Here is a 27,043-nt window from a genome sequence, read left to right on the forward strand (position 1 = left end):
TAAAGTATCACTTTCAAAGTTAAGTACTATGCAAATGTTTTGTTAGAAACTAATTCTCCTTAAAAACTTGAAAGCAAATAACCGACTTATTTGCTCCCAGGCTTTTTAACATTAACTGAAGAAAAATAATTTGACATTTCTAAGGTACTAAAAAACAAAACAAAAACCCCACATGTAATAAAAACGCATCAAGAAGCAAACTACAATTTCTGAGCTGCACTGTTTATTTTGCTGCTTGAAACCTAAGTGACAGTATGCCACTATAATTATGGGGTTTCATCTAAACCTTTACTACACTGCAGGTACAGAAATATACGGACACATTTTTGGAGAACTGACATTTTGCAAAATGCAGCAAACATTTTAATTTATACATGAGAAAAGGAAGTGTTCAAAAGGGTATGCATTTCAAGTTATTGCAGGTTATTTGTGAGAGAATTTCTGCAGGTAAAACATGTTTAAATTTAACCAACAGTAGCGTGTCAGTGTATTTAAAATCATGACAAAAATCTTCTCTCTGGTCATGTTGCCCATGACAAATTACTATGATGTTGTATGTTTTAGGGCAAGATGTCAATACAGCATAAATCCCACGGCATTTTGGTTTTCTTCTGGAGATTAAAGCTGTTTTTCTTGGGATAAATGCAGCAGCAAAACACAAACCAGTTGATCAAAAAAAGCACTTCTGCCATAACTCCAATAATTTTCGGGACACATCAACCGACAGTAGTTTTGCCATTCCCAGTTCTTTTAAGGGTTACATCTCTGCACTTAAGTATGTCTGTAAAAGCTTGTTCTCTGTTAAGCCAGTTTACTGACTACAGCCTGGTTGAGAGAATTTAGTTGGTTGGTCCATTTATCTAGTGCAGTATATCGGGCACCACCCCTCTTCTGATGATCCAATTCAAGGAGTTGGTTGACTTGATCAATTCGGCCATGAATAGTGCTGGAAATAAATAAATGAAAGAAGACATGTCTACAAACAATTTTCACTAAACATATCTTCTGGACTTCATAAATAGTCACAATATCAATAAATATAAAAGAAAAAAGCTGCTGCCTACACTGAATGGTTGAGTTCAGCATTAATTTAACATTCACTACCTTATTCAAACTTAGACAGAAATCAGATTTCAGCTACCTTTCACCAATTTCATTGAAAGAACCAACAGGCATATACTTACCCAATTAATCAACAGCAAATGTAATTTGTGAAGCTTTAAATAACATACTGCATTTAAGAAAGATACAATTTCCAAACTATTACATATCATACCTTAAACTTTAAAAACAAAATAATACTATCCATTAAATAATTCTCTAGCTGTATATGGGTCATATACTGAAAGAGAAACCTTTTGAAAAGTCTTTTAGAACTTTTTCAAAGATCATGTGCTTAATATGATCATTCATTTATAAAAAGCCATCACACACATATATCTCTTTTAATAGAAAACCATAGCCAGAGAGTTTTATGAAAAATCAAGAATTCAACTGTTACCTTTGCCATCATTATTCAAACTTTATGTCCTAAACATTTTGTGGTACAAAAATAGTCAAGTACTTACTTATCCAATATGCACTGCACCAGCAAGCTCTCCACATCAGCTACATCTATGTTTAACTCCTAAGACAAGAGACTCATTATAATTCTACCAATTAATGTTTTGAAGACTTTATGATTTTATATAATTATTCTTAAATATTTTAAATTCATTTCTACCACTTAAAAAAGAAAATTTAAAACAAATTTCATTATCTGTTCAAAATACTTCTGAGAACACAGGTCTGATAAAATCCAACTTGTTAACTTTAAAAGTATACTCCTGCTATAATTTTATTGTGGTTGGGGTTAGCCATACATCCATTATATATTTTAGCCACTTTCTCTCCTACAATTTTCTGAGGCTGAAGGAATCTTTAAAATGAAATATAATGATTCCTTATTTCTCTTTTCTTTTAACTCAATTTATGCCAGGAAAACAGAAAAATTCACACTAAAAGGAAAAACCTTAAGTTATGCTGCATTTTAAAAATGTAGTATTACAAAATGTTAACAAGAATCACTCTTTTAAATAGAAGATAGGTATACTGCATTTATAACTACAAATTATAAATATTAAAATCAATGAATAAAAGTACCTTAGAAATAAAAGGAATATGTATTCTTGTGTAAGGCTTAATTAATTTTATAAGCACTTGTGTTCTGATGTTTCGCAAAAGCTCTGAAAGAAAAAAGTTAAAATAACACATTTGTATTTACTAGTTTGTATATCTTTATGAATCACGATGTACTTCTAAATTATATTAATTATATCATTTATCTTCTCAAAATACATCTTTCTTCCTAGCAAGAACATAAGGTATTTGTGTCTAAAAACATCTGGGTTCAACAGATGCATAGTATGATTAAAGGCTGTCTTTCACATAATTTTTTCTTGTTCCCACCTCCCTGATTTTGCTCACGTTGTGATACTACTTAAAATATCCTCTTGCCTTCTCAATAATACTTCACTGCTCATCATTTCCTCTACAGTTTCCTATTTCAGGAAGCTCTAATTTGTACCCGCCAAGTTCCTTATTTTATGCTCTCTCAAAACCTAGAGTAGTACATTTTATACAACGATTTTACAATTGTCCCTAGTTCTTCATGTAAGTGTCCTTTAAAAAAAATAGGAGTTCATGCACAAGACTTCTACATTTTTCTATGCCCACAAAATATAGTATCGTTCTAAGTTCAAATAAGAACTTTAAAAATGTCTGTTGAAGGAAAGAGAAAGGAAGGTGAGGAACAAAAGGACATTACTTCTAATCTTTGGATTTTCTTAATGCATCTGGAATTTAAGTATTTGAATAAGTTGTTCCAAATGGTTATTAAAAACCCTCAAATAGCTCCATAACAGGTAGGAACACTGGAGGTATAAGTGGTTCCAGAACAAAGAGATGACTTTTATCTTTGTTAATCAGAACTTATTAAAAATCTCATACATTTGTTGGTACAGTGTTAGTCTACCTTTTCAAAGTAAGTGCATCTCAGCATTATCAATAGCAGGCTGTTTTCAAAACTTTTGTCGTCAAAAATAAATCCTAAAAATTAACTTTGAACTTCAACATCAGTAATAAACATGCAACAATATCTAAATTAGAATAAGAAGGTAAAAGGGACAGCCACCTTAAATGAAATGGACATCATATAAGAACTTGATTACATTAATAAATGAAATTGGCTAGTGATTTCTTTAAAACAGCTTTATAATTTTAAGGAATATTCCATTCCATGACAGCATTTAGAAACATTTCTATATTTTGCAATAAACAGAAGAAAAACAGCTTAATTCCATGTAGCTCCATTAAGAAGTACTGTTTGACATTGACAAAGAAAGTAACAATTTCAGCAGAAAGAATATACCTTCAATGTGTTCTCTTATGAAAGGATCATCCATGATGTTGCTGTGATTTGTTTTTAGAATCTTTTCAAATTCAGTGATGTCATTATTCTGATAGGCACTAACAGAAAAAGAAAAGCATAAATTTTGTCAAACATGAAGAAGTCATATATTAAATCAGATAAACCAAAGAGCCTATTTCTCAATTTTTATATGCAAAAATCTAAATTATATTATAGTTTGTCATGGAAACTGGAATTAAACACACTCGTATCCTTCTGAAAATAAAATGAATTTCCTTTTTAATGCTTTTGGTTTTATAAAGGAAAGACAAATTATATCTTCTGGGGTTATAATATTATATTTATACATAGCTAATTAAAATCTTCTCTAAATATTGGTATTAAGAATTGACAACACTTTAATAACTGTTTAATGCTTGATGCTTTTAAGTTAAATTGTGCGTTTAATCCCTAAGAAACCAGGTTTCATGCATACTACTGTATGGAGGAGTTTGGATATAAGACAGTATATCCTCTCTGAAGGTTATTCAGAAATGCAGCTTCCTAATTTTTATCTTCTAGAAAGGTACCAGCAACTGCCAAAACTTCTTAAAGGGAACATTTGATTCTCAATTCTCTCTAGCCTTAAAATTCCACTGAGCTATACAGCAGAAACATTGGTGGCAGATAATTAGTGCCAAATGGGATACACACACAAAGTAGAGACTGATGGACACTGCTGCAGAAGGCCAAAGGCTGATTTACATTCATGATTCTCTGAGATGTCTACTATCTACTCTCGGAGGCACTATGGGGATTGCTAAAGGTGCTGAGAAGGAAGAAGCCAACCTTCTGGATATGGCACCACTGTCTGCTTTATATGTAAGACATATCATCAGCCATTCTGCACGCCCTCTGCTGTGCTTCCATCTGTTGGGTCGCAATGTAACTTCATGTTAGGGACAGGTGATTCAAGTGCTTCAACAGGAATTATTTTCCTCTAGTCTGCTGGCAACTGACTAGGAAGATAAAATTAGGAAGCATTACTTTTCTTACCTACCCCAAATATATTATTGTAATATATAGTACTATAGGAGGATATATTCAAATAGTGAAAACACTTGCACACATATTATTTTAACCAAAAGACATTCTTCTGCTATTTAAGTGGCTTAAAAAAAAATCTTACACAAAATGTGGGACACCACAGGCCACTTCTTTCAAAATTTATCATTAAAATAAGTTTCAGAGTTCCAATACAGAGGCTTCACTAGAGTAAATTGTAAGACATAATAAATATACAAATATAGCCATTACTTTTTAAGGTCTGATAAATCAGTACTTTAATCCATTTAATGCATTTAACCAATTTAATTTGAAAATATTAATGTCTAGGGCAAAACTTTCCCTCAATATTTCTTTAAGAGTTTTAAAAGTTAAACTGTTGCTTAGCAATTTAACTTAATAAACATTTTTTTTAAAGTATTATGAAGCTAACCTCTAAACGAATAATCTCTTAATGTGGCCAAATGTAGGCAGAATAAACTATTTGAAATAAAGATGGAGAAGCCTCCTTTCATAACTAAAATCAACTTAATTCAACAAATATATATTAAGATAAACTAAAGAAGTAAACAATAAGAAAGAAACTGATTTTTTAATGTTTCAGTTTAAGTTTTTTATCCCCTAACCATTCGTAGTCCCCTTAAAATAAAATCTTCCTTATTTTTTACAGCTAAAATTAAGGTTTCAAACAAACAAAAAGCCTAGTAACTTGTAAAAGTCATAGCCAAATAAAAACAAAGTAAATCAGGACATTTTACATAGAAGCTTAAACAGTATTATGAAATAAGCTATTCTCTCCAAGTATATAAAATTTATATGTAGGTGACTCATAATTTATAGCCTAACAATACTTTTTTAAATTAAAAAAAGACTATTAAGACAATGTCTGGTCACCTAAATTACCTACATGTATCTGAAAACAAACAAAAAAACCCAACCTTGCCCCATGTCCCTAACTACATTCTTCCTGTCTTGGTTCTCAGATGTACAATCTAAACAATGGACTTGAAACCTCAGTTTTCTATAAAGAAAGCCCATTAAAGCCTAGGCTCCATCTATTCCTGGCCCAGAGGAAAATTTTTCTTGTTCATTGATTTCTTTTACAAAAACAGGTCTTTTCTAGGCTCTTTGCTTGGTTTCATTTTCTTTAATTTTGTTTAATACTAATTGATTATGGCAGGGTTTTTAGTCATTAGCTATAATTAGTCATATCTTTCTCCACAAAAGGCAACAATAAATCCTTAGATTTCTTACCAGTATGACACCTCTGCTGCTCCTTACGTCAGAAATTTAGCTGAGGCAAATTTATTTAAAGTGATTTTTAATCTTATCAAGAAAATATACAAGTAAAGAAACTGTCTTACTGAAAATTCTTGACTAATGTAGACCAATTCATAATTTCATTTTGGATTAAGGCAGGTAGAAACTGTAACATTGTGAAATTGTTTTAAAGCCTCTACAGCTTTCTAATGAAAAACAGTGTGTGCACACACTCATACAGATAATGAATACTTATAAAATCTCGTGACTAACAGAAACAGTAAAATAAATGACTTCAAAAATTTCATCAACTTTGGTATACTTCAAGCCAAAATACAAGAGAGCAAACACTGAGTATTAACTGAATTCTGAAAAGTTCTCTCCTCTCTCCTATTTATTCACTACTTTAAGGTAATTTACCTTAACTGAAATATTAAAGCTTACCTTACTAAATTCGTCATTGCTAGAATTTCTGGATCATTTTTGTAAGGTTTGGCCTAAACAGTTAAAAAAAAGAAGAAGAATTAACTGTGTATGTACAAAGAAAGAATACATTTATTTTCACAAGAGATAGCTGATAGAAATGAAGAATTAGAGCACAAACATACCTCCTGTGAGTCAAATGGATTTATTCCCGATTTCATTAGCATATTTGCTAAGACCAAATATTTTAAGCAAGTGGTTCGTCTTGGACTTCCCGATTCATCATAATTCTTGAAGGCTTCAAAAAAATCAGTGTGTGCCTTTTCAAATTCACCTTCTCTCAAGTGCATTTTACCACCACATTCTGTAAAGAATAAAACAGGAGAAAAGAGGACATTTTCAGTTCTGTAATAATAAGATTGAACACTTTATAAAAATCAAATGAAAACTATTTCAGTGCTTCCAGTCTTTTAATTCTATATCTTGAAGACTACTAGCTCCTGTAGTGTGTAAAGGGCACATACTTTAATTCTTAAAAGCAAGCTCTTCATTAAATATCAGCCAAACAAGCATTTGCAAATCTTTATTCTCAGTTGAAGTAGAAAGTAATTTTATCAAAACTACAATGAGCTACCACCTCACACCAATCAGAATGGCCATCATTAAAAAGTCTACAAATAGCAAATGCTGGAGAGGGTGTGGAGGAAAGGAAAGAACCCTCCTACACTGTTGGTGGGAATGTTAAATTGGTGCAGTCACTATGGAAAACAGTATGGAGGTTCCTCAGAAAACTAAAAACTGAATTACCATATATGTTCCAGCAATCCCACTCCTGGGCATATATCCAGAGAAACTTATAATTCAAAAAGATACATGTATCCCTATGTTCACAGAGTTCACAGTAGCCAAGACATGGAAACAACTTAAATGTTCATCAACAGATGAATGGATAAAGAAGATGTGGTACATATACACAATGGAATACTACCTGGCCATAAAAAAGAATGAAATAATGCCATTTGCAGCAATATGGATGCAACTAGAGATTATCATACTAAGTGAAGTCAGAAAGAGAAAGACAAATCCCATATGATATTACTCATATAAAATAAAGCCACAAATGAACGTATCTACAGAACAGAAACAGACTCACAGACATAGAGAACAGACTTGTGGTTGCCAAGGGGGAGGGGGGAAGGAGGAATGGACGGGAAGTTTGGGGTTAATAGAAAACTATTACATATAGAATGGATAAATATCAAGGTCCTATTGTACAGCACAGCACACTATATTCAATATCCTGTGATAAAAAATAATGGAAAAGAATACAAAAAAGAATGTATATATATGTATAACTGAGTCACTTTGCTGTACAGCAGAAATTAACACATTGTAAATCAACTATACGTCAATAAAAAATAAATAAATCATTAAAAAGAAAGTAATTATATACATATATCATTACAATTCAACAATAGAACTTCTGATGGTGAATTTTTTATTAATAATATCTTTACTGATGTAAATTTTACAAAGACAAAGATTCATCCTAATTCCCTTCTAAGACTAGATCATTTCTTTGACTTCACTACTTTGCCTTTTATTTTCACTAAAACAAACAACCTTCAGAGTCATTCAATCATATGTAAGGACACCTTGATATCTTCCCATGACACTGCCCACCCTTTCCAAACCAAACTTGCCTCTGATGACTCCCATGATCAGGGGATGAGGGATGGCAGACTTGATGTGAAGTGACTGTTCATAGAGTGCTTTAAGTTTTTTGTTATTTTTCTGTGCTGTGTACATCTGAATTTCCAAAGCATATATTTCTAATAACTGTGTGCCTTTTTTCAGGTCATCTTCTCCATCATCAGTCTAGGAAAGCAAATAATGAACATTTAGTCAAGACACAATTCAGATTCAACCTAGTGATTTTTACTTGAGTTACCCTGAGAACCTTACACTTATAATACTAATTCTGTGGGAAAATGCATTACAAATTTCAGCTGGGACCTAGATTACTAAGAACATGACCTTCAATGGCCAAAAAGGAACCCATTTTCTAGTCATTTTTGTATTTTCTAGTCATTCAATAGGAAAAAAGTGGCCAGAGGTATTTTTTAATGTATAAAAGTTGCAATGTTTTGTTTTATCTAGGAGATTATGAATGGTCTTCTCCAAATCTTCACAACTACTTTAGATCCACTGATTCAATCAAAACACTTCTCAAGTGCCTTCCTAGTACCAGGTACTGGGTCTACCTTGGGGAAATACAAATTTAAATAAGCCAATGTCCCTGATCTCAAAAAGTTCACAATCTAGAAGACCAATCTGTCAACAGATAAATTATAATATAAATGATAATAACTCTAGTTAAGTATGAACTGATCTGCCTTATAAACCAAACCTATTAAGAAATCTAAAACATTTTCCTGTTTTTAAAAACTAAAAAAAGGTAAAATTATTAAATGAAAATATCTGCAGATGATTTAGAACACTTTTCTGATTAACTTTTTACCCATTCACAGACATAACATACATAATTAAAATAAGAGTACATGGCATTGAAAGAGCATAAAAATATTTAAAACAGTATTTCTACATAATATTTAAACTAATATCAAGTAACTTATTGATCAAGACAAAAAAGGAAATACAAAATTACAGCTCACATTTAGAAAGTTATACAGGTGTACTGTCCAGACCACATGGTTATCGAAATTTAAATTAAATTAAAAACTCAGTACCTTCATCTCACTAGTCACGTTTCAAGTGCTTGATGACATGTATCTGATGCTACCATATTGGAGAGCACAGATACAGAATGTTTCTAACATCACATGAAGTTCTATGGGACAGTGGTGTTACAGAGGATTCATACATGAAAACTAGAATATAAAATATCTTTATGATGTATGTCTGTAATATCCTTTCTGATTTTCATAGCATACATAATTAAAAGGCTTATTCTTAGTATTAATGACTGGTCTGTTCATTTATTGATACCTATGCCTCATTCTACAAAGATAAGGACTGAAATTAGGACTAGGAGGAAGAAATGTAATTCTCAGAAAAAATTAGCTTTCCGGTAACTTATTTTCCAAATTTTATTTTTGCAATGATGCTTGAACAAAAACATCCCTAAACAATGTTTCAAATACAATTTTTTTCTTATGCTTTTTTATTATGAAGAAATATTAAGAAAAAATAAAAGAATGTTACCTGGCAGGACTGATGTAACTGGCGTAAAATTTTTTGAAGCTTTCCATATTCCTCTCGTTCTAAATATAATTTCCCCAGCTGTAAAAAAATAAACTTATTAAAATTAAAAGATTTCAACAGAAGGTGCACCTTTATAGAGTTTATCAAGGATACCCACCCACTCTTCAAAAGAAAAAAATGTAATTATAATTGTTACCTTTGTATTTGTCTTAAACCACAGTCTGTCATTCTTAGCATCTTTCAAAGCTTCCAGTGTTGTTTCATAGAATTCCTGCAGTAAATCCATCTGACATAAAAAATCAGAATTCTATAATTGTAAACAGCAAATTTGTACCTGTTAATAAAGTTAATTTGAGCAAACTAAAAGTGCATCTTTGAACTTTAATATACATAAGATACACTATCTGTATCTTACTGAATGTCTGTGACAGTCCACAAAATTAACAAAACCTTAGCAAAGTACACACCAAATTTACAAAAAGTGCCAAGATGTGTTTTTATGCGTTAAAAAAAATAAAACCCAGAAAATGTCTAATGCTCTAGTAGTATAGGTTTGTCCTTTTCAATCTAATAACTTGTTCTATATTAGCAAAGTAAATGACATGCACATAGAACCAGTTGTGCTGTTTATTATTAATAGTGTATATCTTACGCACTCAACTCTTATTTGGGGCCTACTATATGGCAAACACTAAGTAAGTTGTTAAAGAAACAAAGAATAAGCCTCTTCCCTCAAAAATTCTTCTATAAATGTCACTAATCAATTAACTGGACTACAAGCTTTTAAGTTACTGGTAAACTGTTGGAGTTGAGTGGAGGGAAAAGTCTAGCACAATTTTAGCTGAGTCTAACACCATCAGTTCATAAGTCTGACTTTTTTTTAATGGAAATTGCTGTTTGTTTTGCATTATGATAAGCTCCTCTGTCCCCCTCCCCCCCGCTTCTGGCTCTACCTTTGTTTGAATACCTGATTCTCTAGGTCCCTACTTAACAGGAAAGCTTGATACTTTCAGAAAAGGTTGCCTATTTATTCACGACTGCTGATCGCACAGTAAGTCAAGTATTGCCCAACCAATATCTATACTTACCTTCAAAAAGACAAAAAGCTTACATATAATAGCATGAAGCAACACACAATCTTAAAGTTTTAAATTACTTAATCCCCCCCCAATATCTGGCATACCATTTATGAATAATGTACAAAAAAATGTTCTGATAACGTTTTAAAACTCAGAAAATATTTTTCCACTTAAGAAAAGCCCCCTGATATTTAACAACTCTAGAATTAGTGCCATTAAGTGCTAATGTTCTGAACATAAGTTTATCTTCCTCTATTTCCATTACATATATTTTAGATATAAACAGTAAAAATAAACTGCCTCAAGAAATAAAAACAACATCTAGCAGAAAAGACAGAATGAAAGATGCTGGTTCTGAGATGAACATTTTTTGAGTACGAAGAGTTATCAAACGTTCTAAGAAATGCTAAGTGATATAGAAAATACTTCTTGTTCTCAAATATCATAGCGTAAGAAAGCTGAAACTTAGGACTATGTTGCTTAAAAGAATATAAACAAACAGTCCAATTAAAAATTACCTTAGCAATAAAATAATCATTGCTTTTCTTAATAATCAAAGACTAGAATAATGAAAGCACTATCATTCCCCATACCCACTGTAGTTTCATCATCCATCATCCACCTATTCTTTGTAATAGTAGCACTTATTGAATTGAACACCTAATGAGTAATGCCAATTACTAATCGATATGAGTACAGGTTCTCCTCACAAGGATCTTTATCTAATCAAATCTACACAAACCACTCACTGTTAAGTATTAACAGCTCAGGGTGGCTAGCTGAAGTGCTGATGAAGTTTATTAGAAGGAACTGTGATAGTAACTGTATGGGAGTCTAATATAAGCCTGCAAAAGTTGTGTGCAGACCTGAAGATCTGATGATATTTAAAGAGATTAAGCTAGGGTTATAATCTTTTAATATTATACAATTAGTACTGTAATCAAGAATAAAATACACATTATTTTTAAAGCACACTAAAAATAAAAATGAGCATAACTGCTTAAATAAAACCTCTAGGCCTTAAAAACAAAAAAAGAAAGCCCTTAGTATAAATGATAAATATATTGATAAGTACTAAGAGGGAAAAACAGATCTAACCTGCTTAGAAGTGGAGATATAATCAAGAATAGAATTAATGGATTTTTCAGAATAATTTCTTGTGACCGCACTCCGAATATAGGTCAATAGTTGTTTATATCTGTTCATCATTTCTGGAAAGTTTGTCTATGAGGGAAGAAAAATGCATTACTAGGTACATATTTATTTACTAAGATATATACACATGATTAAGATTATAGTACATATTACCAGCTAATTGAAAAATAAGTTTCTCAATAATAGAGAAACTATATGACGGAAACATTATAAACATTTTAGCTTAAATTTTAAATTACTAGATTACTCAGTAAATGAATCAAATTTTTGAAGTTAGGCTTTGAAAAAGTACCACTTATAGATTTTCCAAATTTCAGATATTGTTCCTCACGGCACAACAAGCACATTTATTTAAATCACAAAAACTACTCAAATATTCATAGACCAAAAGGTAGAAATAAGTCCTACTTTTCAAATGTTCTTTCCTAAAAATTTACCCCTTCATCAGGAAGCTCTCTATCAATAGTTATGTATTTCTTCTCTCCCTATTATTGGCAGGCTCTTATATTAAAATGTGAAGTGAAAGAATCTCTTCAAGCCCAGGTACTCATCCCACTATCAAGAAAAGTCCTCCCAACCCCTAAAAAGGGGAAAAGTCCTCCCACCTAAGGCTCTACTCAATAGCAGATGTAGCTACTGTTGCTATTCCTTGCAGGACTATTTGCATTACTGTGGTTATTCCAGGAAACATGAAAGATCTGAGGAAATAAAGGACTATTAGTGAAATTTCCAGCACTTAAATATTTTGGCAGAGGGTCTATCATCCCTCAGAGCATATCATATAAGTCAACTTATGAGTCTAACCTTATAACCTGCATCCACAGTCCCCACAATCTCCAAGTGCTGTTAATCCCTCTTTTTATTGGGATTAACAATATACTCTACTTTTAATCACAGAGGTGGAGCAATGGCAGATACAATGCTTTTTTTCTTGAATAACAGAACATGTAAATTTATTAGGGTGAAGCATAAATTAATGACACTGTAATTTTTCTGCCTATGACTATGTTCTGCCCTGGTATATAGCATGAAGGACAAGAAAAGAATAACATGAGAAGACTCCCTGAAACGTTCTAAGCAAGTGAATTACGAAAAAGAAAACTAGTAGGGGTAGGTGAGGAAAAAACAGAACAATGAGAAAAGCTTTAGCAATATACATCAAACTACTTTCGTTTCCAAGTATACCAGCACCACGTGGGGGTAAATAATAGGTAACACCCTCTCAATGAGTCACTGAAGCCCAAGTTATAGAACAAGTCTCCTAGCAAAATGGAAATCAGAAATATGACTGTCCCAACTTTGAGATTATATCTTGATCCTGAAATAGGATTTTAGCAAAAAGTTAGTTTTGACTTCATTTCCTTATGCCACAATAACTTGAAAGCTAATTTTTCAAAAATTATGTTACTGTAATTAAAGATCGAGGGACGATTAGGTTTACTGGTTTTTACTTGCAGTGGTGAATGCACAGAGCAGCTGACAACAAACCTTTCCAACTTTCTACTGCCCAAGAGGACTACACAGAAACATGAGTCCGACTCTGAATCTAACTCAAAAATGAGGTGGCAGGGATGGACGCTGAAACTACTCTTGTAAACCACAACTTATTCAGAGATGCTACTACAGCAAATAAAAGGTAGAGAAGGAAGGCAGGCAAAATAACACAAAATACAAATAATCCTCTCCTTTCACTTGCTTCCTATCCTGGCTCAAGGTAAAATGGTAAAATCAATTCCCACGGGTGGCATACATTTAAACGGGCTCAAAAACTAAACGACTGCTAGTATGATAAAATAGTAGATTTCTATAGGGTCTCTTGGTATTATTTCAAATCACAGAATCTTAGGAGTTTAACATGGGCCTGTAACATCACTGTAATTGTTCAATCAAAATCTCCATCCCCTGAGACACCTGATGCTTCCATAGCCCTCTAAATTATAAAATATACTGAATGTATTCTGAAGATATATAAAGCCACCTGGATTTCCCAATGGATTATTTGTGGGGTGAGAGACAAAGAGAGGAGCCATGAAGGTTTTGGCCCTAATCAGTGGAAGAAGAACGTTTTGTAATAAAAAGTAGAACATCAGAACTCCGAAATAAACACTAATAGTTTGTTGAAAAGTCACTCTCTATTAAGAGTCTCATGCTCTACTGACTGACCTAGGCTGGCAGGGAAAAGTCATTCTATTAATAATGCAGCTAAATACTGCCCATGTATCGAAAAGACAAGCTTTCTTAAACAGAAAACTTTGTAGCCTATGCAGAATTTTTAAAATTTAGTACTACTGTAGTCACAAATGAAAAGTAGGCTAAATATGGAAACATATCAACGGAATTATTTTAGAGAAGTAGATATAATGACATTTTGTGGCCATGAGTTTGTTTGTTTTTTTTTTTTTTTCTCGTACTCGGGCCTCTCACTGTTGTGGCCTCTCCCATTGCGGAGCACAGGCTCCGGATGCGCAGGCTCAGCGGCCATGGCTCACAGGCCCAGCCACTCCGCAGCATGTGGGATTCTCCCAGACCAGGGCACGAACCCGTGTCCCCTGCATCGGCAGGCAGTTTCAACCACTGCACCACCAGGGAAGCCCGCCATGAGGTTTTTAAGTACAGAATTTCATTAACAGTTTAATTCCCCTCAAAACAAATCTTACCAACTTGAAGTTAATCTTAATCATTTGTTTCAGTGCTTTAAATCCCCATTCTCCTTTTTCACCTTCAAGTTCCAAAACCTAAAAAAAGGAGAAACTTCCAGTATAATTTAATGCCGTTATTTTCTAATGACACTCAATATCTAAGTTGTAAACTAATTTTACATTATATGCATGAAAAATACTGCCCCAAAAACTCTACTTCTCAATGTCATATTTAATAGGCTTAAGAAACTAGCCTTAAAATGCTTACTTAAGGATAAGTGAGCTTATTTTGAAGTTTCTTCATCAAAAGATTAAATAAGAACTATTTCTTGATTATACAATCCCAGAAGTACTTTTTATTCCTCTGATAATCCACTGGTAAGAATAACCCAAAAGTTTATCAATAGTAAAGAAATCACACTATTTAATAATGAAACCACACCTGTGTGATTTGTCACCCAAAGACAAAGGAACACCATTGCAGGGATAATAACTATTGACCAGCATGTTGATTCTCTTTCTGCCAGAACCATACTAGCTTTTCAGGACAATGGCCCTGCTCTATAGATAACCTGATTGGAAAAAACAAAAGGATAGCCCTTTTGAAATATTTGCTTTTGTTGCATAATGCAAACTTATTTTACAGGATTATCACTAAGTATCCAAACGTATTACTGAGATAAAATCACTTGGAATTTACTTGATTTAAGACAGCGTTTAGAAAAATATAAGACACAGAATCAGCCAGAAAAAATATGAACCTTTTGGAAACTGCTTAATGCTGCTTTTGGGTCATCTTCTTTTAATGCTTTGGAATTATAGTACTGATTTTCCAAATCCACATTCGGCTCAGAGTTACTATCTTCAGAGTATTCCTGTGTGTTAGAAAGAGATATTAAAATGAAGGAGAAAAAGAAAAGAAACTCACACATTGCTAAAATGTGAATACTGTTAAGAGAAAATCCACACATTTATAAAAAACAAAACAATTTAATTACATAGGTGAAACCCCATTGATATTTAACCATTATTTAAATAACAAGGGGAAAACCCAAAATCAAGTGGATAGCAGAATACAGTAGTCCCTCCTTATCCGTGGTTTCACTTTCTATGGTTTCAGTTGCTCCGTCAGTTGAGGTATGGAAACTGGAAAATTCCAGAAATAAACAATTCGTAAGTTTTAAATTGTGAGTCATTCTGAGTAGCAGGAAGACATCTCTTGCCATCTCTCTCTGTTCCACCCTGAATGTGAATCATCCCTTTGTCCAGCATATCCCACCTGTGAGTCACTTAACAGCGGGCTCAGTTATCAGATCCACTATTGTGGTATCACAGTGCTCCTGTTCAAGTTACCCTTACTGTACTTAATAATGGCCCCAAAGCTCAAAAGTAGTGATGGTAGAAATTCACATATGCCAAAGTGAGGCCCTAAAGTGCTTCTTTTAATTGAAAAGGTGAAAGTTCTCAACTTAAGGAAAAGAAAAAAAATGTATGCTAAGGTTGCTAAGATCCATGGTAAGAACGAATCTTCTATCCATGAAATTGTGAAGGAAAAAAGAAATTTGTGCTAGCTTTGCTGTTGCAGAAGTTACAGCCACAGTGTGTGAAAAGTACTTAGTTAAGATGAAAAAGGCATTAAATTTGTGGGTGAAGGACATGAACAGAAAACATGTTCTGACTGATGGTAATGATGTATTATGCCAGAAAACATTGAGCCTATACAAAGACTTCAGCAAAGGATTCCCTGAAACGAGTGACAGCAAGCCATTTACTGCAAGTAAGGGATGGTTGCATAGTTTCAGGAACAGGTTTGGACCGAAAAATATAAAAATTACTGGAGAGGCTACATCTGCTAATGAAGAAGTCATTGTCACATTTCTGGCAAAGTTGAAGGAGCTGATTAAGGACAGAGACCACATTCGTACAACTTTTATTACAGTATATTGTTATAATTGTTCTATTATTCTTGTTAACCTATTACTGTGCCTAATTTATAAATTAAACTATATTACAGGTATGTATGTATAGGAAAAAACATAGCATATATATGGTTTAGTACTGTCCTTGGTTTCAGGCAACCACCGGGGGTCTTGAACTACTGTAGAATCATTTCTTTCCTTCAGATCAAAACTACGATTTCCATAGAATCAACACAAAAGCAAATTGTAAAGAAATATTGGTTACGATCTTCAATTCTGTAGTGGTTAACCTTTTGTTGATAATGGAACTTGAGAAAAATCAATGTAAATACTAATTATTATGTAAATGTTAACTATTCATCTTTAGTTCCATAATCTAGTTTTTGCTACTCCCTAAGTCAAAATTTCATTATTCTAACATGGCCTAACTACCTAGGATGGTAATCTATATATAGCAGAGTAGTCTATTACTAAATATAACTATATGTTTATAAGAATATTTGCTTTATGTGCATTCCACATTACTCAACAGCTGTTTAGTTATATTAACATACTTTAGTCTTATAACAAATCAAAATAAATAAAACAAAATTTATTTATACAGTTTTATGTGACTTTTCATCACATTAATTCAGTTCCTAGTTATGGAACAATAAAGCACAAAGAAAAATTGGAGTAACACTATTTTGTGGAGCAGTATAAACAAGAGTTTAAAATAGTTCCAGGATATGATATTCAATTTAATGATGAGGATTATAAAATATACATAAATTAGTGTAGTAAAAACTATTATTTTAGGAAGAGAGAAGATTATTTCCTTCAGCTACAAGTCATTACAAAGGGCAAGTTTATGCCAAATTCAGAATTGTGCCTGAAAGTAAACAGAAAAAGACAAGAACAGCTATGTCTAAATCCAAGTACAGGTAAACTTTTTTTGCAGATACTTATGAGAAATTTTGTATTGTCTCATAAAGGCACATGAAAGAAAAAATGCACATGAGTGTAGAAAGCTCAAAAATATGTAACACAAGACGAATTTTTCCTATGACCAGTAGATGGAGGGAGGTGTTTGATCTTAGTATAGAATCAGTTTTAGCTGACCACAATGGCTTTGTAATGTGCGCCCTCTGGAGGATAATTATTTCCTTGTATAAAGATACTGCCTGTGAAGCACTGGCACTCTGCCTCACAAATATAAGTATCAGGAATTGAATTATGCTCAACATATGAAAATCCTCTGGAACACTTCTCTTAGAGTTGGGATCAAATTCTGAGTAGTGCGTAAAGTTCATAATCACTCATTCACTTCCTAATCCTGTAATTTAGGTTTGACTACAATAAAACTGATTAAACTAAAAAAGCAATTAATAAATAATGAACATGCCAGTGTATACATCAAATCATGTTATGAGAGTTAATGGCTTCTGAGCCAGGTTGTGAAAGATAAATGGGAGTTTGCATGGTGGACAAAACAAGAAAGGGGAAAAGAGAACAGCAGACACGAAACTGTAACGGGAGATAACTAAACAACTAAAAGCAATCATACCGCTGGAACGTAAAAAGTCCTTACTGATTCTACCTTGAACGTGAATCCCAAGTCCATCCACTCCCCCCCTGCCCCACCACCACACTAGTCTACCACGCCACTTTCATCTCTCCACAGACTATAACCTTCCCATTCTCCTTTTTAACTTTCAAATTCCAGTCTTCTTAGGGTAAGCAGCCAGAATAATCTTCATAAGATGTAAATTATCTCATTCCTCTTCTCAAAAATGGTTTCCCATTGCTCTTAAAATCAAGTTCAAAAATCACCAAAATGTGACTCGATTATGCACCCAACCGTATCTCCTGTCAAGCTCTCCCTCATCCACTTTGCTGCAGCCACCCTGGCCTTACCTCACAAGTTGCCAAACTTGTTCTCACCTTTACATGACATTCCTTTTTCTTTCTACCTCTCTTCATCCCATTAACCACTGCATGTCATTACAGCTTAAGCGTCACCTCCTCAGGGAAGACTTGGAGTAAAGAATCATAGCTATAAAACCTACTCTCACCTTTGGAAATCAGTTCTTCTCAGTTATTCTCTAGTAACTGTTCAATAATATATGGGAATAGCTAGAACCAGAAAATGACTTTTCTGCAACCCAAATCTTCAGAATGCACCCCTGAATTTGGAAGCAAAGTATCTTTGATTTACACCTACCACCAAGTCTAAGAATCTGGACTCTTACTCAAAGACCATTTATTTTTGGTTTCTTAGCCCATAATGGATTAGGAAAAAAAAACTGACCAGGATATGAGGTAAGTAGAAGCTGAGAGGCACACATCAGTAGGACGAGGAGTTGCCAGAAGGTTAACTTCAATTACTGGAAATTACTGAACTGATTATAACATTGTTGAAGGCAGGAACCTTTACATTTCCTACCATGTCTGAATGCCTCTTGTAGTACAAGACTGACTACCTGCAACTTCTGGGAACCGACTGGCTCCAGCTAATGATATTTCTAACTTCTACATAACTCTCCCAAATCACTACAGTTGAGATAAGACTTAATCCAGCCCTCAGCATTTTGTGAATATGTTATTTTGGTTTTTCATATTGCATGGGTTAAGAAGTGAAATGTAAATTTTTTGCATAATTGCAATTCAATTTTTAAGTGTTACTGCTGAAATGTATAAATACATGAGAATTGGCACAGCTGATACGTTACTGATTGGTTTCTTATAATTAGGCAGTCCTATGTTATGATCTGCAACACCATGTTGCAGCCTCCATGACATCACTAACCTGTCATTTGCAGCTCAGTGAATCACACCATCAATACAAACTACGCTACAGGAAACTATTCACTTCCTACACTGGCATGATTTTTACACTGAAGATATTTTGAGAAGTCTTTAGAATAATTCTTTTGTGTAGAATATCTATAATATATTATTTATATCTGTTATTTATACTCAACGATAATGATCTTTAGTATAAACCAGCAATTAAATGTTGCTCAACAAATGCAAATTAAGTCTTTCCCCTCAAGCTATTCATGGTCTGAGACAGATATGCAAATGAAACACCAATATAACACAATAAAAGCAGTAACAGAGACACATACTAGGTACAGTGGCAGCTCAGAAGAGGAGTAATCAACTACTCTTGAATGAGTTAGAAGAGGGAAAAGTTACCTGAACCAGGTCTAAAAGTAGGAATAGAAGTTCCCAGGGATGAGAAAAGGCACCGGAAATAAAACAATTAACTATGCAAAAGCATGGAAGCTTGAAATGGCATTGCATATTTGGAAGAACCATCAATAGTCTGATTGGGCTGAAACACAGCATGTGTGTAGAGCTGATAAGAGATAAACTGGATCAGACAGTAGAACTGTACAAGTCTAGCAAGGAGTTAAGATCAAATGGAGACGCATTAAAATGTTTTATAGGGAATTAGACTTGTGTTTTAGGAAGAGCATTCTGGTAGTAATGAAGTAGCCCACTGGATACTCTTACAACAGTCTGGCCAAGACATGATGAAGGTCTGATCCAAGTAGTAGAACAGGGAGAAGAGGAAGGGGATAGAATAAATATATGCGATGTTAAGGATGTAAAATAAAAAGGACACATCATATGGGCACAAGAAAGGGGAAAAGTTATCTCTAAAGACTATTGCTGACTTGGTTACACACAATACCATTAGTCAAAATAGTGAATATAGGAAAAGTATTAAATAAATATTGCTAACTGAATTCCCTTATGTCAGATGAAGAGGTGATAACTATAATTTATAAAAGCATAAATGAAATGTTTTTAAAAGAGAAATTGAAATTTTAACCTACGTATTAAGAATGCTTTAAAAAAAACAAAGAATTTAAGCAATGTATGAAAAAGCAAGCACTTGAACAGTGTTAAAGGGATTTTTAAAAATCCACTAAAGTTCATAATAGTTCCAACCCACTTACATAATAGCTCATGTCCTGACATCTTCCCAAAGCAATTACGTACCCATCTACACCAACCAAATCTATTCTTTCTTCCCCCAAATACGCCATGCACTTCAAAATCTCTGCTTTGGCATACACTGGTCTCTCTGCTAGGAATTCTAATCCACCGCGCCTTCCAACAAACTTCCCACTTTTCTCCTATGATGCTCCCCACCCCTAACACTCCTGAGAAAGGTATTCATCAAGGCTTACCTTGTGATTCTTTCTCCAACTCTTCTTAGCAAAATAAATTTTCTCCTCAGTCATGCTTCTACATGACATGCATGTCTCTAAGATGGACTCTTGTGTGTTTGCTGTTCCCACCTCCCCTCTCCCCTCACCTGCCCCACCATGAGCTTCTCAAAAGCCAAGAACTTACTTTTACTCATCTTGGTATCCCCAGAGCCTGGTATATTACAAAATGCTCAATAAGTGTTTGCTTAATTGAAACGAAAAGTGGGTGTATGTTCCAAAATAAGACAACACACAATAGGCAGGGACAATTTTGACTCTATGTTGGAATGGAGTCACTGCTGAACAGGGTCAGTTTCATAGTTCATGTACTTGTGTCTCTTGCCAATAGAGGTCTTAAGAAATGTGCTCTAGGAAAACAAGACTCACCATTAACAATGCTTCCCAAGCCTTGACCATGTTTAGACAGCTATACTAGATGTTGGGCATCTAGGGCAAAGGGCAAAGTCTCATTATCCTTAAGGATGAGATTTAATCCAAGTCCTAGGTAGCCAACTGTGGTTTAGCCATTCATAAAATTAACCAAACTTTAAAAAATTTCACTCAAGGTAATGGATCCTAATTTGTCTATGGTATAAATCAGAACATTCTTTTATCTGTCCTAAACTTTCAGTCTTCAAATTAAAATTTCCAACAAGACATCATTAAGGTCATTAGACTTGGGCTCTAGTTTTGACTCGGCCACTAATTTGTCACGTAAATTTAGCTAAGTCACTTACACTGGATGTTTCAGTTCCTCTCCTGTCAATTATGGGGGTTGATTTCTAATTCTTGCTGAGATCCATGTGTTCATTTTGGGACATGGTACACAAGTACAGATTTATTCTGTTGGATATTCATACTTTACAGATTTACATTAGGGGTGAAAAAATTTATCTCATTGTTAGCACATAAAAGCTGTCTCTCATTACTTATGGGAGATCTTATAATGACATCCTTATCATTAGTTATCCTTGTTTGAACCTCTCTAATTTCATTATATAGGATACACCCATGAGGTAATGCAACAGTCCTTTTTGAAAATACACCCAAACTTATATTTCAAACCAATGTTCTTTAAAGTAGTAACTTTAAGAAGTGGTAAATTACTGGTAAATTATTCCAATTATACTGACATGGATTATTAAGTAACACTTCTGAAATTCTTAAGTTAGATGTTTCTGACCTAAAACAGTATCATCCAGTTTGAGGGCCCAACTTATTTAATCAAACCCGACTCACAATTTTTGACACCTATAAAATGGAGAAAACTTGGCTATAGCTCAAGTTAAAAAAAAAAAAAAAAGAAGCAGTTTACAACAGCAAAAGGAAACAGGCCAAATTCTCATCAATAGAGAACTGGTTAAATAAAGTATGGTATATCCACGCAATCAATGCAGCTATAAAAAGAAATAAGGAATCTCTCTGCACAGTTCTATGGAATAATCTCCAAGATAAATTAAAAAACCAAGTGTAGAACAATATATATACTATGCTAAATATGCTACATCTTGGTTTAAAAAAGGGGAATGGGATAAAAATGTGTATTTGGTTACCTATGGGGAGGAATGGGAACTGGGCAAATAGGGAACAAAAATGGAAATTTTATTTTAACATTTCATGTTTTTGAACCATGTGCATGTATTACCTATTTTAAAAAGCTAGATGCTTCAGGTTCTGAAGAACTCTAAAAATTTTTGAGCAATGACAAAAATCACTGTTTGGTGCGCCCCCCCCCCACCCCGCCAAGATCAAAATAAGATTTCTGTTCATCATTTGTACCCTGTAAACCATCCCCTCTCCCCCCAGCAATAAAATGCAGGTTCACTGTGAAAGGTTTGCAAGAAATAAACACATTTTAATTTTCCTGACACTTTTCATATTTTCCAGACATTTTTTCTATATTTTTCCCACCCAGCAAAATGAATTTTAGCCCCACCCAATAAAATCATAATATGGATTACATATTTATAGTGGACATGTATTCACTATGTGCACAGCAATGGTGACTGACTCTTCCTCTCCTAGGTGAGGGTTTTCAATTATAGTGCTCCTCCCACAGGGCAGGGCAAGGAACCTATCCTCCCTCTCTACAGTGACTGAGCAGTTCGAAGAAGGTGATGCAGGCCTAAGGTGAATCAATAAAAGTTCTTCATAGGGTTTCACTGTTAGAGCTAGCAAGGAAGACTCTTTTGCCTTTGGGGTTATAATACTAGGAAGATAACACATTATATCACAAGATCTTGTGATATAATGTGAAGGCAATTAAGCCAATACAGTGAGGAAAGCAGCCCAGGAAGAGATAGAAACAGAAAAAGACCCAGCATCATTATCTGAGCCATGAATCCAGCCATATTTACACTTCCTGGTGACGTGAGCCAATACACACTCTTTTTAGTTTAAGCTAGTGTGACATGTATTCCTGTCCTCCCTTACACCCAACAGTACTGACTAATTTATCAAGTTTTTCATCATTGGATATTCTTTAGAAGCATGGTTTGAAATGCTGACATACTTTCCATCACGTGGATATATCATAATTTATCTATTATTACCTTATTACTATTAATAGTATTCCCGTACTATTGATAAGGTGTGTGTGGGGGTGTTTCCAATTATTTACAACTAAACATGTCTTTTTTTTTTTTTTTTTGGCCACTCTGAGCGGCTTGTGGGATCTTAATTCTGTGACCAGGGATCAAACCTGGGCCCACAGCAAAGAAAGCTCCAAGTTCTAACCACTGGACTGTCAGGGAATTCCCTGTCACGTTTCTTTTAAGCCTCAACTGTATAATCAAACTTCATCTTTGTGAAGACTACATGCAGAACTCCAAATATGTGTACAGCATAAAAAACAATGGCCCAGACCACAAAAAGTATATTGTTTGAAAATCTGTTCTTAAAGATCCCCAACATTTTGTTTGTCAAGCTTGTAAGTGACTGAGACAACAGTCTCAGAATAAAATAACCTATAACCTCCAAGTTCCTTATATGTACAATGAGTGACAAGTGAATGTCTTAATATTAAACACACAAATCCCTGAAGCTATTTTTTGCCCCGTCCTATATTAATCTACTTCTTTTTCAAAGTGTGTATGCTATTCATGTCCATTCAAAAATCTTTTTAAAAAATGGAAGTGTTATATTTTAATTTGCTAAACCATGTTCTAAGGTTCTTTATAACATACATGACATTTGTCTGATCTTGTTAAAGTTGTGACAAATAAGAGATTCTGTAAGATATCCTATGGCTAAGACTCTTCTCTCTCCCCCCAAAAAGTAGAAAAAAAGAAGTAAACTTCTAGGGCATTAAAACAGCTATTTATTAAGACAAGAATAACAATAGTAGTAAACATTCATTCACGAATCACAACTATAAACTTGACTAGGTGACTATAAAGAGGCTCACATTTCAGTAATATACCTAACCAGGTAGAATTAGTCTACCTTTTCAACATGTTTTTTTCTAATAATAACATTTAAGTTCAAATATACAATACCTATAACAGGAACTACTAAAGAATAATTTTTGGTATTACATCAGTCTGTCTTAAATCCTTTCTAAAAGATTATTAGAATTACCAATCAACTTCATGCTAGAACGGCTGAACTGTGGAATTACAATACAGTTAACTTATCTATCAAGGACCTTATTAACTTAATGAATGGCACTATAGTTATTACTTATTATTATTGTTACTATTAACACTATCGTATATAAATGTGTAAAATTACCATTGGATTAAAAGACATTTACCAGTACCGTCTTCTACTTCTCCATTCACTCCTATGCTTAGAAAATGCCTGCTTCCACCTCAAATAAAAGTCAAAAAGATCTTAGAAATAAGAGGTCAAGCCTATTGAATTAATTTCATGTTTGTTTCTTCTTCTTTTTTTTTTTTTTTTGGCGGTATGCGGGCCTCTCACTGTTGTGGCCTCCCCCGTTGCGGAGCACAGGCTCCGGACGCGCAGGCTCAGCGGCCATGGCTCACGGGCCCAGCCGCTCCGCGGCATATGGGATCCTCCCAGACCGGGGCACGAACCCGTATCCCCTGCATCGGCAGGCGGACTCTCAACCACTTGCGCCACCAGGGAGGCCCTGTTTCTTCTTTTTTTAACCAACTTAATTCTCGTTTAGCTCTTGGGCACAAATCATTATTTACGTTTTTCGATAAAACAGTATAGTTTTAGAAACAAATTTTTACTTTTTCCAGTGGTATCCTAACTACCTATTTCTACTAGATTGGGCAAGAACAAGAAGTGATTTAGGGTATTAAAATTTATCAACAGACAACTTATAAAATACATACTGAATATATCTGTAGTTAGGATACTCACGGCTCTTGTTAACATTTTGACTAAAATGAGGTGATGGCAAACTTTCCAACAAACAATACATTTTTTTAATAAAAAAGAAGTTTCCCTAAAACAGCAAGTCAATTCTGACTCTTTAAATTCTAAGAAACAAACAAACAGAAAAGACCCAGGCAAATAACTATTAAAAAACAAAAACAACAACAACTTTTCTTTTGGCAACATGTAAGCATGAAATGGCAACCAGCCCTCTTTAATCTTTTTTTTTAAACATAGTGGCTTAAGGAAATTAACTAAGGAAGTAAAAAATAAATTAATATAATATCTGTGTAAGAGAGATATGGGGGGAGGACTATTTAACAGAATGCTGGAGTGGGGAATTATTATTTAATTGTGTGTGGTAGTGTAAAATCTTACTTTTTTTGGTTAAGAAATTTTAAAGAAAGGTTAAAACTACATGTTCAATTTTATATTGTACATGTACTGTAGGCCCTCAAAGGCTGGAGAAACATAGCCAGGTTAAATCATGTTTATTTAATTAAAATCCTTGCAAAAATGAACTGAATACTTCATGGGACTGTAAGATTCTCATTCTCATTCTTACGTTAGAGACTCACTCATAGTGCTAATGTCATGTATTCAAAAAACTATTGCTTAGAAAAGAGATAGGTACAAACATGTAAAAACACTAGTTAAAACAGTTAAAAGAAACACTTCCGTAGTTAAAAAATACCTGTAATATAAGTAAACATGTAATAAATAAAAATGCACAAAATATTACAAGTAGCATATTCTTAATGGACTTAGGGCACTGCCTAAAACTGGCTTGATCTGAAGAAACTAAAATGTAAGGCAGAAATCTTAACTATTAGCAAAACTCTGCATTTAACTTTAAGAATTATCAACATCTCTACTATAAATTTCAGGTAATAACAAGCATTTCCCTCTCCCTTTTGCAAATATGCCTTCTTTTAAAAGGGAAAGATTAATTGGAAAAGACTATACAAAGATTTACACTAATTCAAAACGATATATTAATATCTTGAGAACTCTCTGGCACTTAAAATATGAGACAGACTTCCCTAAGCAACTATTTCATAACTTTACAATAATGCAGCATCACCATAATATACAAGAACCATGCACAAAAACACCCCCAAATAAAAAGCAAAGCCAAGTTGACGCTAATTCTTGGTCCAGATAATCTTTCTTAGTTCCCACACAGGTAATGTTTTTGAATATCAACTTGAAATGTTAGTGAATTTTTAAAAACCTGTAAATCTGTTCATAAATTAAACCTTTAATCTTTAAAAATCACCATTCAGCTACAGAAATTCGTTTAGTTCTACACTGTTGATATTTTTAACTTTGAATATTGGGAAATTTCTAAGTCAAGATAAAAGCCAATGTGTCAATCCCCTTATACCACCCCACCCGCCAAACCCTAAACAAACAAAAAGCAAAACCTCCTTACGAGCTTTTCTCTTTAAACAAGTAGTTAAACTACTTTTTTAAAGCTAGCCTTGCTCTCAGTTCTCCACTGCACCTTTACCTTAAACCAAAACGGACCCTGGACAAGACTAATTAAGCTCTGTTTCCAGGAGACTCACAAGTGGCTTTTCGCTGTCAGGCCTGGGAGCAGTAAGGCCTCCTAGTTTTCGGACCCCTCTCCCAGCATTTCACACCCGCTCAATTCAAGTGTGAATACGAGGGGTCGAGAATGCCGGGCCCGAAAGGGCATCGCCGGGGCCTAGACCACTGCACGGTCCCCAAGGCGGCTTGCGCGGTAGGGAAGAGGGAGGAGGCATAGAGAACCGGGCGCTGGAGGCCAGGGGTAAACGAAGGAGGCGCTCGGACTTGGAGCGCAATGCTCGGGACCCCCTTCGCTGCCTCCTTTACCTTCCCTTCCCCCATGCTGGAGAGGCAGGGCCCGGGCCCGGTGCGGGAAGGGGGAGGAGGTAAACTCGTCCTGTCACTGCACCGGGAGAGGCTGGAAGGAGCACATGTTCAACGGGGAAATGCCGCGGCCGCCCCGGCCCCTAAAGCCAGAAGCCACCTCCAGCCCCAGAGTTCTGTTCCCTGCGCCTCACCAGGTCGTAGTCCTCCTCATCATCGCACATGAAATCATCCTCCATGTCAGACATCTTGGCTGGGACGCGGGGGGAGCGGGGGAGGAGAAATTGGAGACAACCTCCTCCCACAATCCTCCGCGGCTCAGAGGCGTTACTCCCAGCTTCTCCTCGCCTTCCCGTCGGTCTTAGAGGAGCTGAATGTTTCCTCCCGGAACAAATAAGCTCGGTTTCCAGAGGATTCGCTCCGACGCCAAAAGCGATTGCACCGTCCCCTCTTCCTGTGAGACGGTTGGTGCCTTAGC

General features: G+C 34.5%; 1 protein-coding gene across 2 annotated transcripts; it reads right to left on the minus strand.

Annotated features, from left to right (window-relative positions):
- Window positions 1-201: 201 nt before the first annotated feature.
- On the minus strand, window positions 202-26,868 carry COPS2 (COP9 signalosome subunit 2). Of its 2 annotated transcripts, none has more exons than XM_060096802.1 (13): window positions 26,760-26,868; window positions 14,996-15,109; window positions 14,253-14,330; window positions 11,539-11,664; window positions 9,558-9,647; window positions 9,362-9,439; window positions 7,840-8,014; window positions 6,322-6,500; window positions 6,158-6,210; window positions 3,410-3,507; window positions 2,143-2,225; window positions 1,569-1,627; window positions 202-946 (listed from the first exon to the last, which is right to left on the minus strand). In XM_060096802.1, the coding sequence occupies exons 1-13, from the start codon at window positions 26,811-26,813 to the stop codon at window positions 802-804; spliced, it is 1,332 nt and encodes a 443-aa protein (XP_059952785.1). In that variant the 5' UTR covers window positions 26,814-26,868; the 3' UTR covers window positions 202-801. The 2 variants fall into 2 exon arrangements, with proteins under 2 accessions (XP_059952785.1, XP_059952784.1); XM_060096801.1 differs by having other exon boundaries at window positions 9,558-9,668.
- Window positions 26,869-27,043: the final 175 nt, after the last annotated feature.

Source organism: Mesoplodon densirostris, chromosome 4 (genome assembly GCF_025265405.1).
Source record: "Mesoplodon densirostris isolate mMesDen1 chromosome 4, mMesDen1 primary haplotype, whole genome shotgun sequence".
Classification (NCBI taxonomy): domain Eukaryota; kingdom Metazoa; phylum Chordata; class Mammalia; order Artiodactyla; family Ziphiidae; genus Mesoplodon; species Mesoplodon densirostris.

Bases quoted from the DNA above. Each gene is read 5' to 3' on its own strand.
- COPS2 (XM_060096801.1), bottom strand. From the start codon at position 26,813: ATGTCTGACATGGAGGATGATTTCATGTGCGATGATGAGGAGGACTAC. The intron at 15,110-26,759 runs GTGAGGCGCAGG...TCTAACACACAG, and splicing joins ATGAGGAGGACTACGACCTG to GAATACTCTGAAGATAGTAA. The intron at 9,669-11,538 runs GTTAGATCTGTT...TTACAATTATAG, and splicing joins ATATCTCCACTTCTAAGCAG to AATTCTGATTTTTTATGTCA.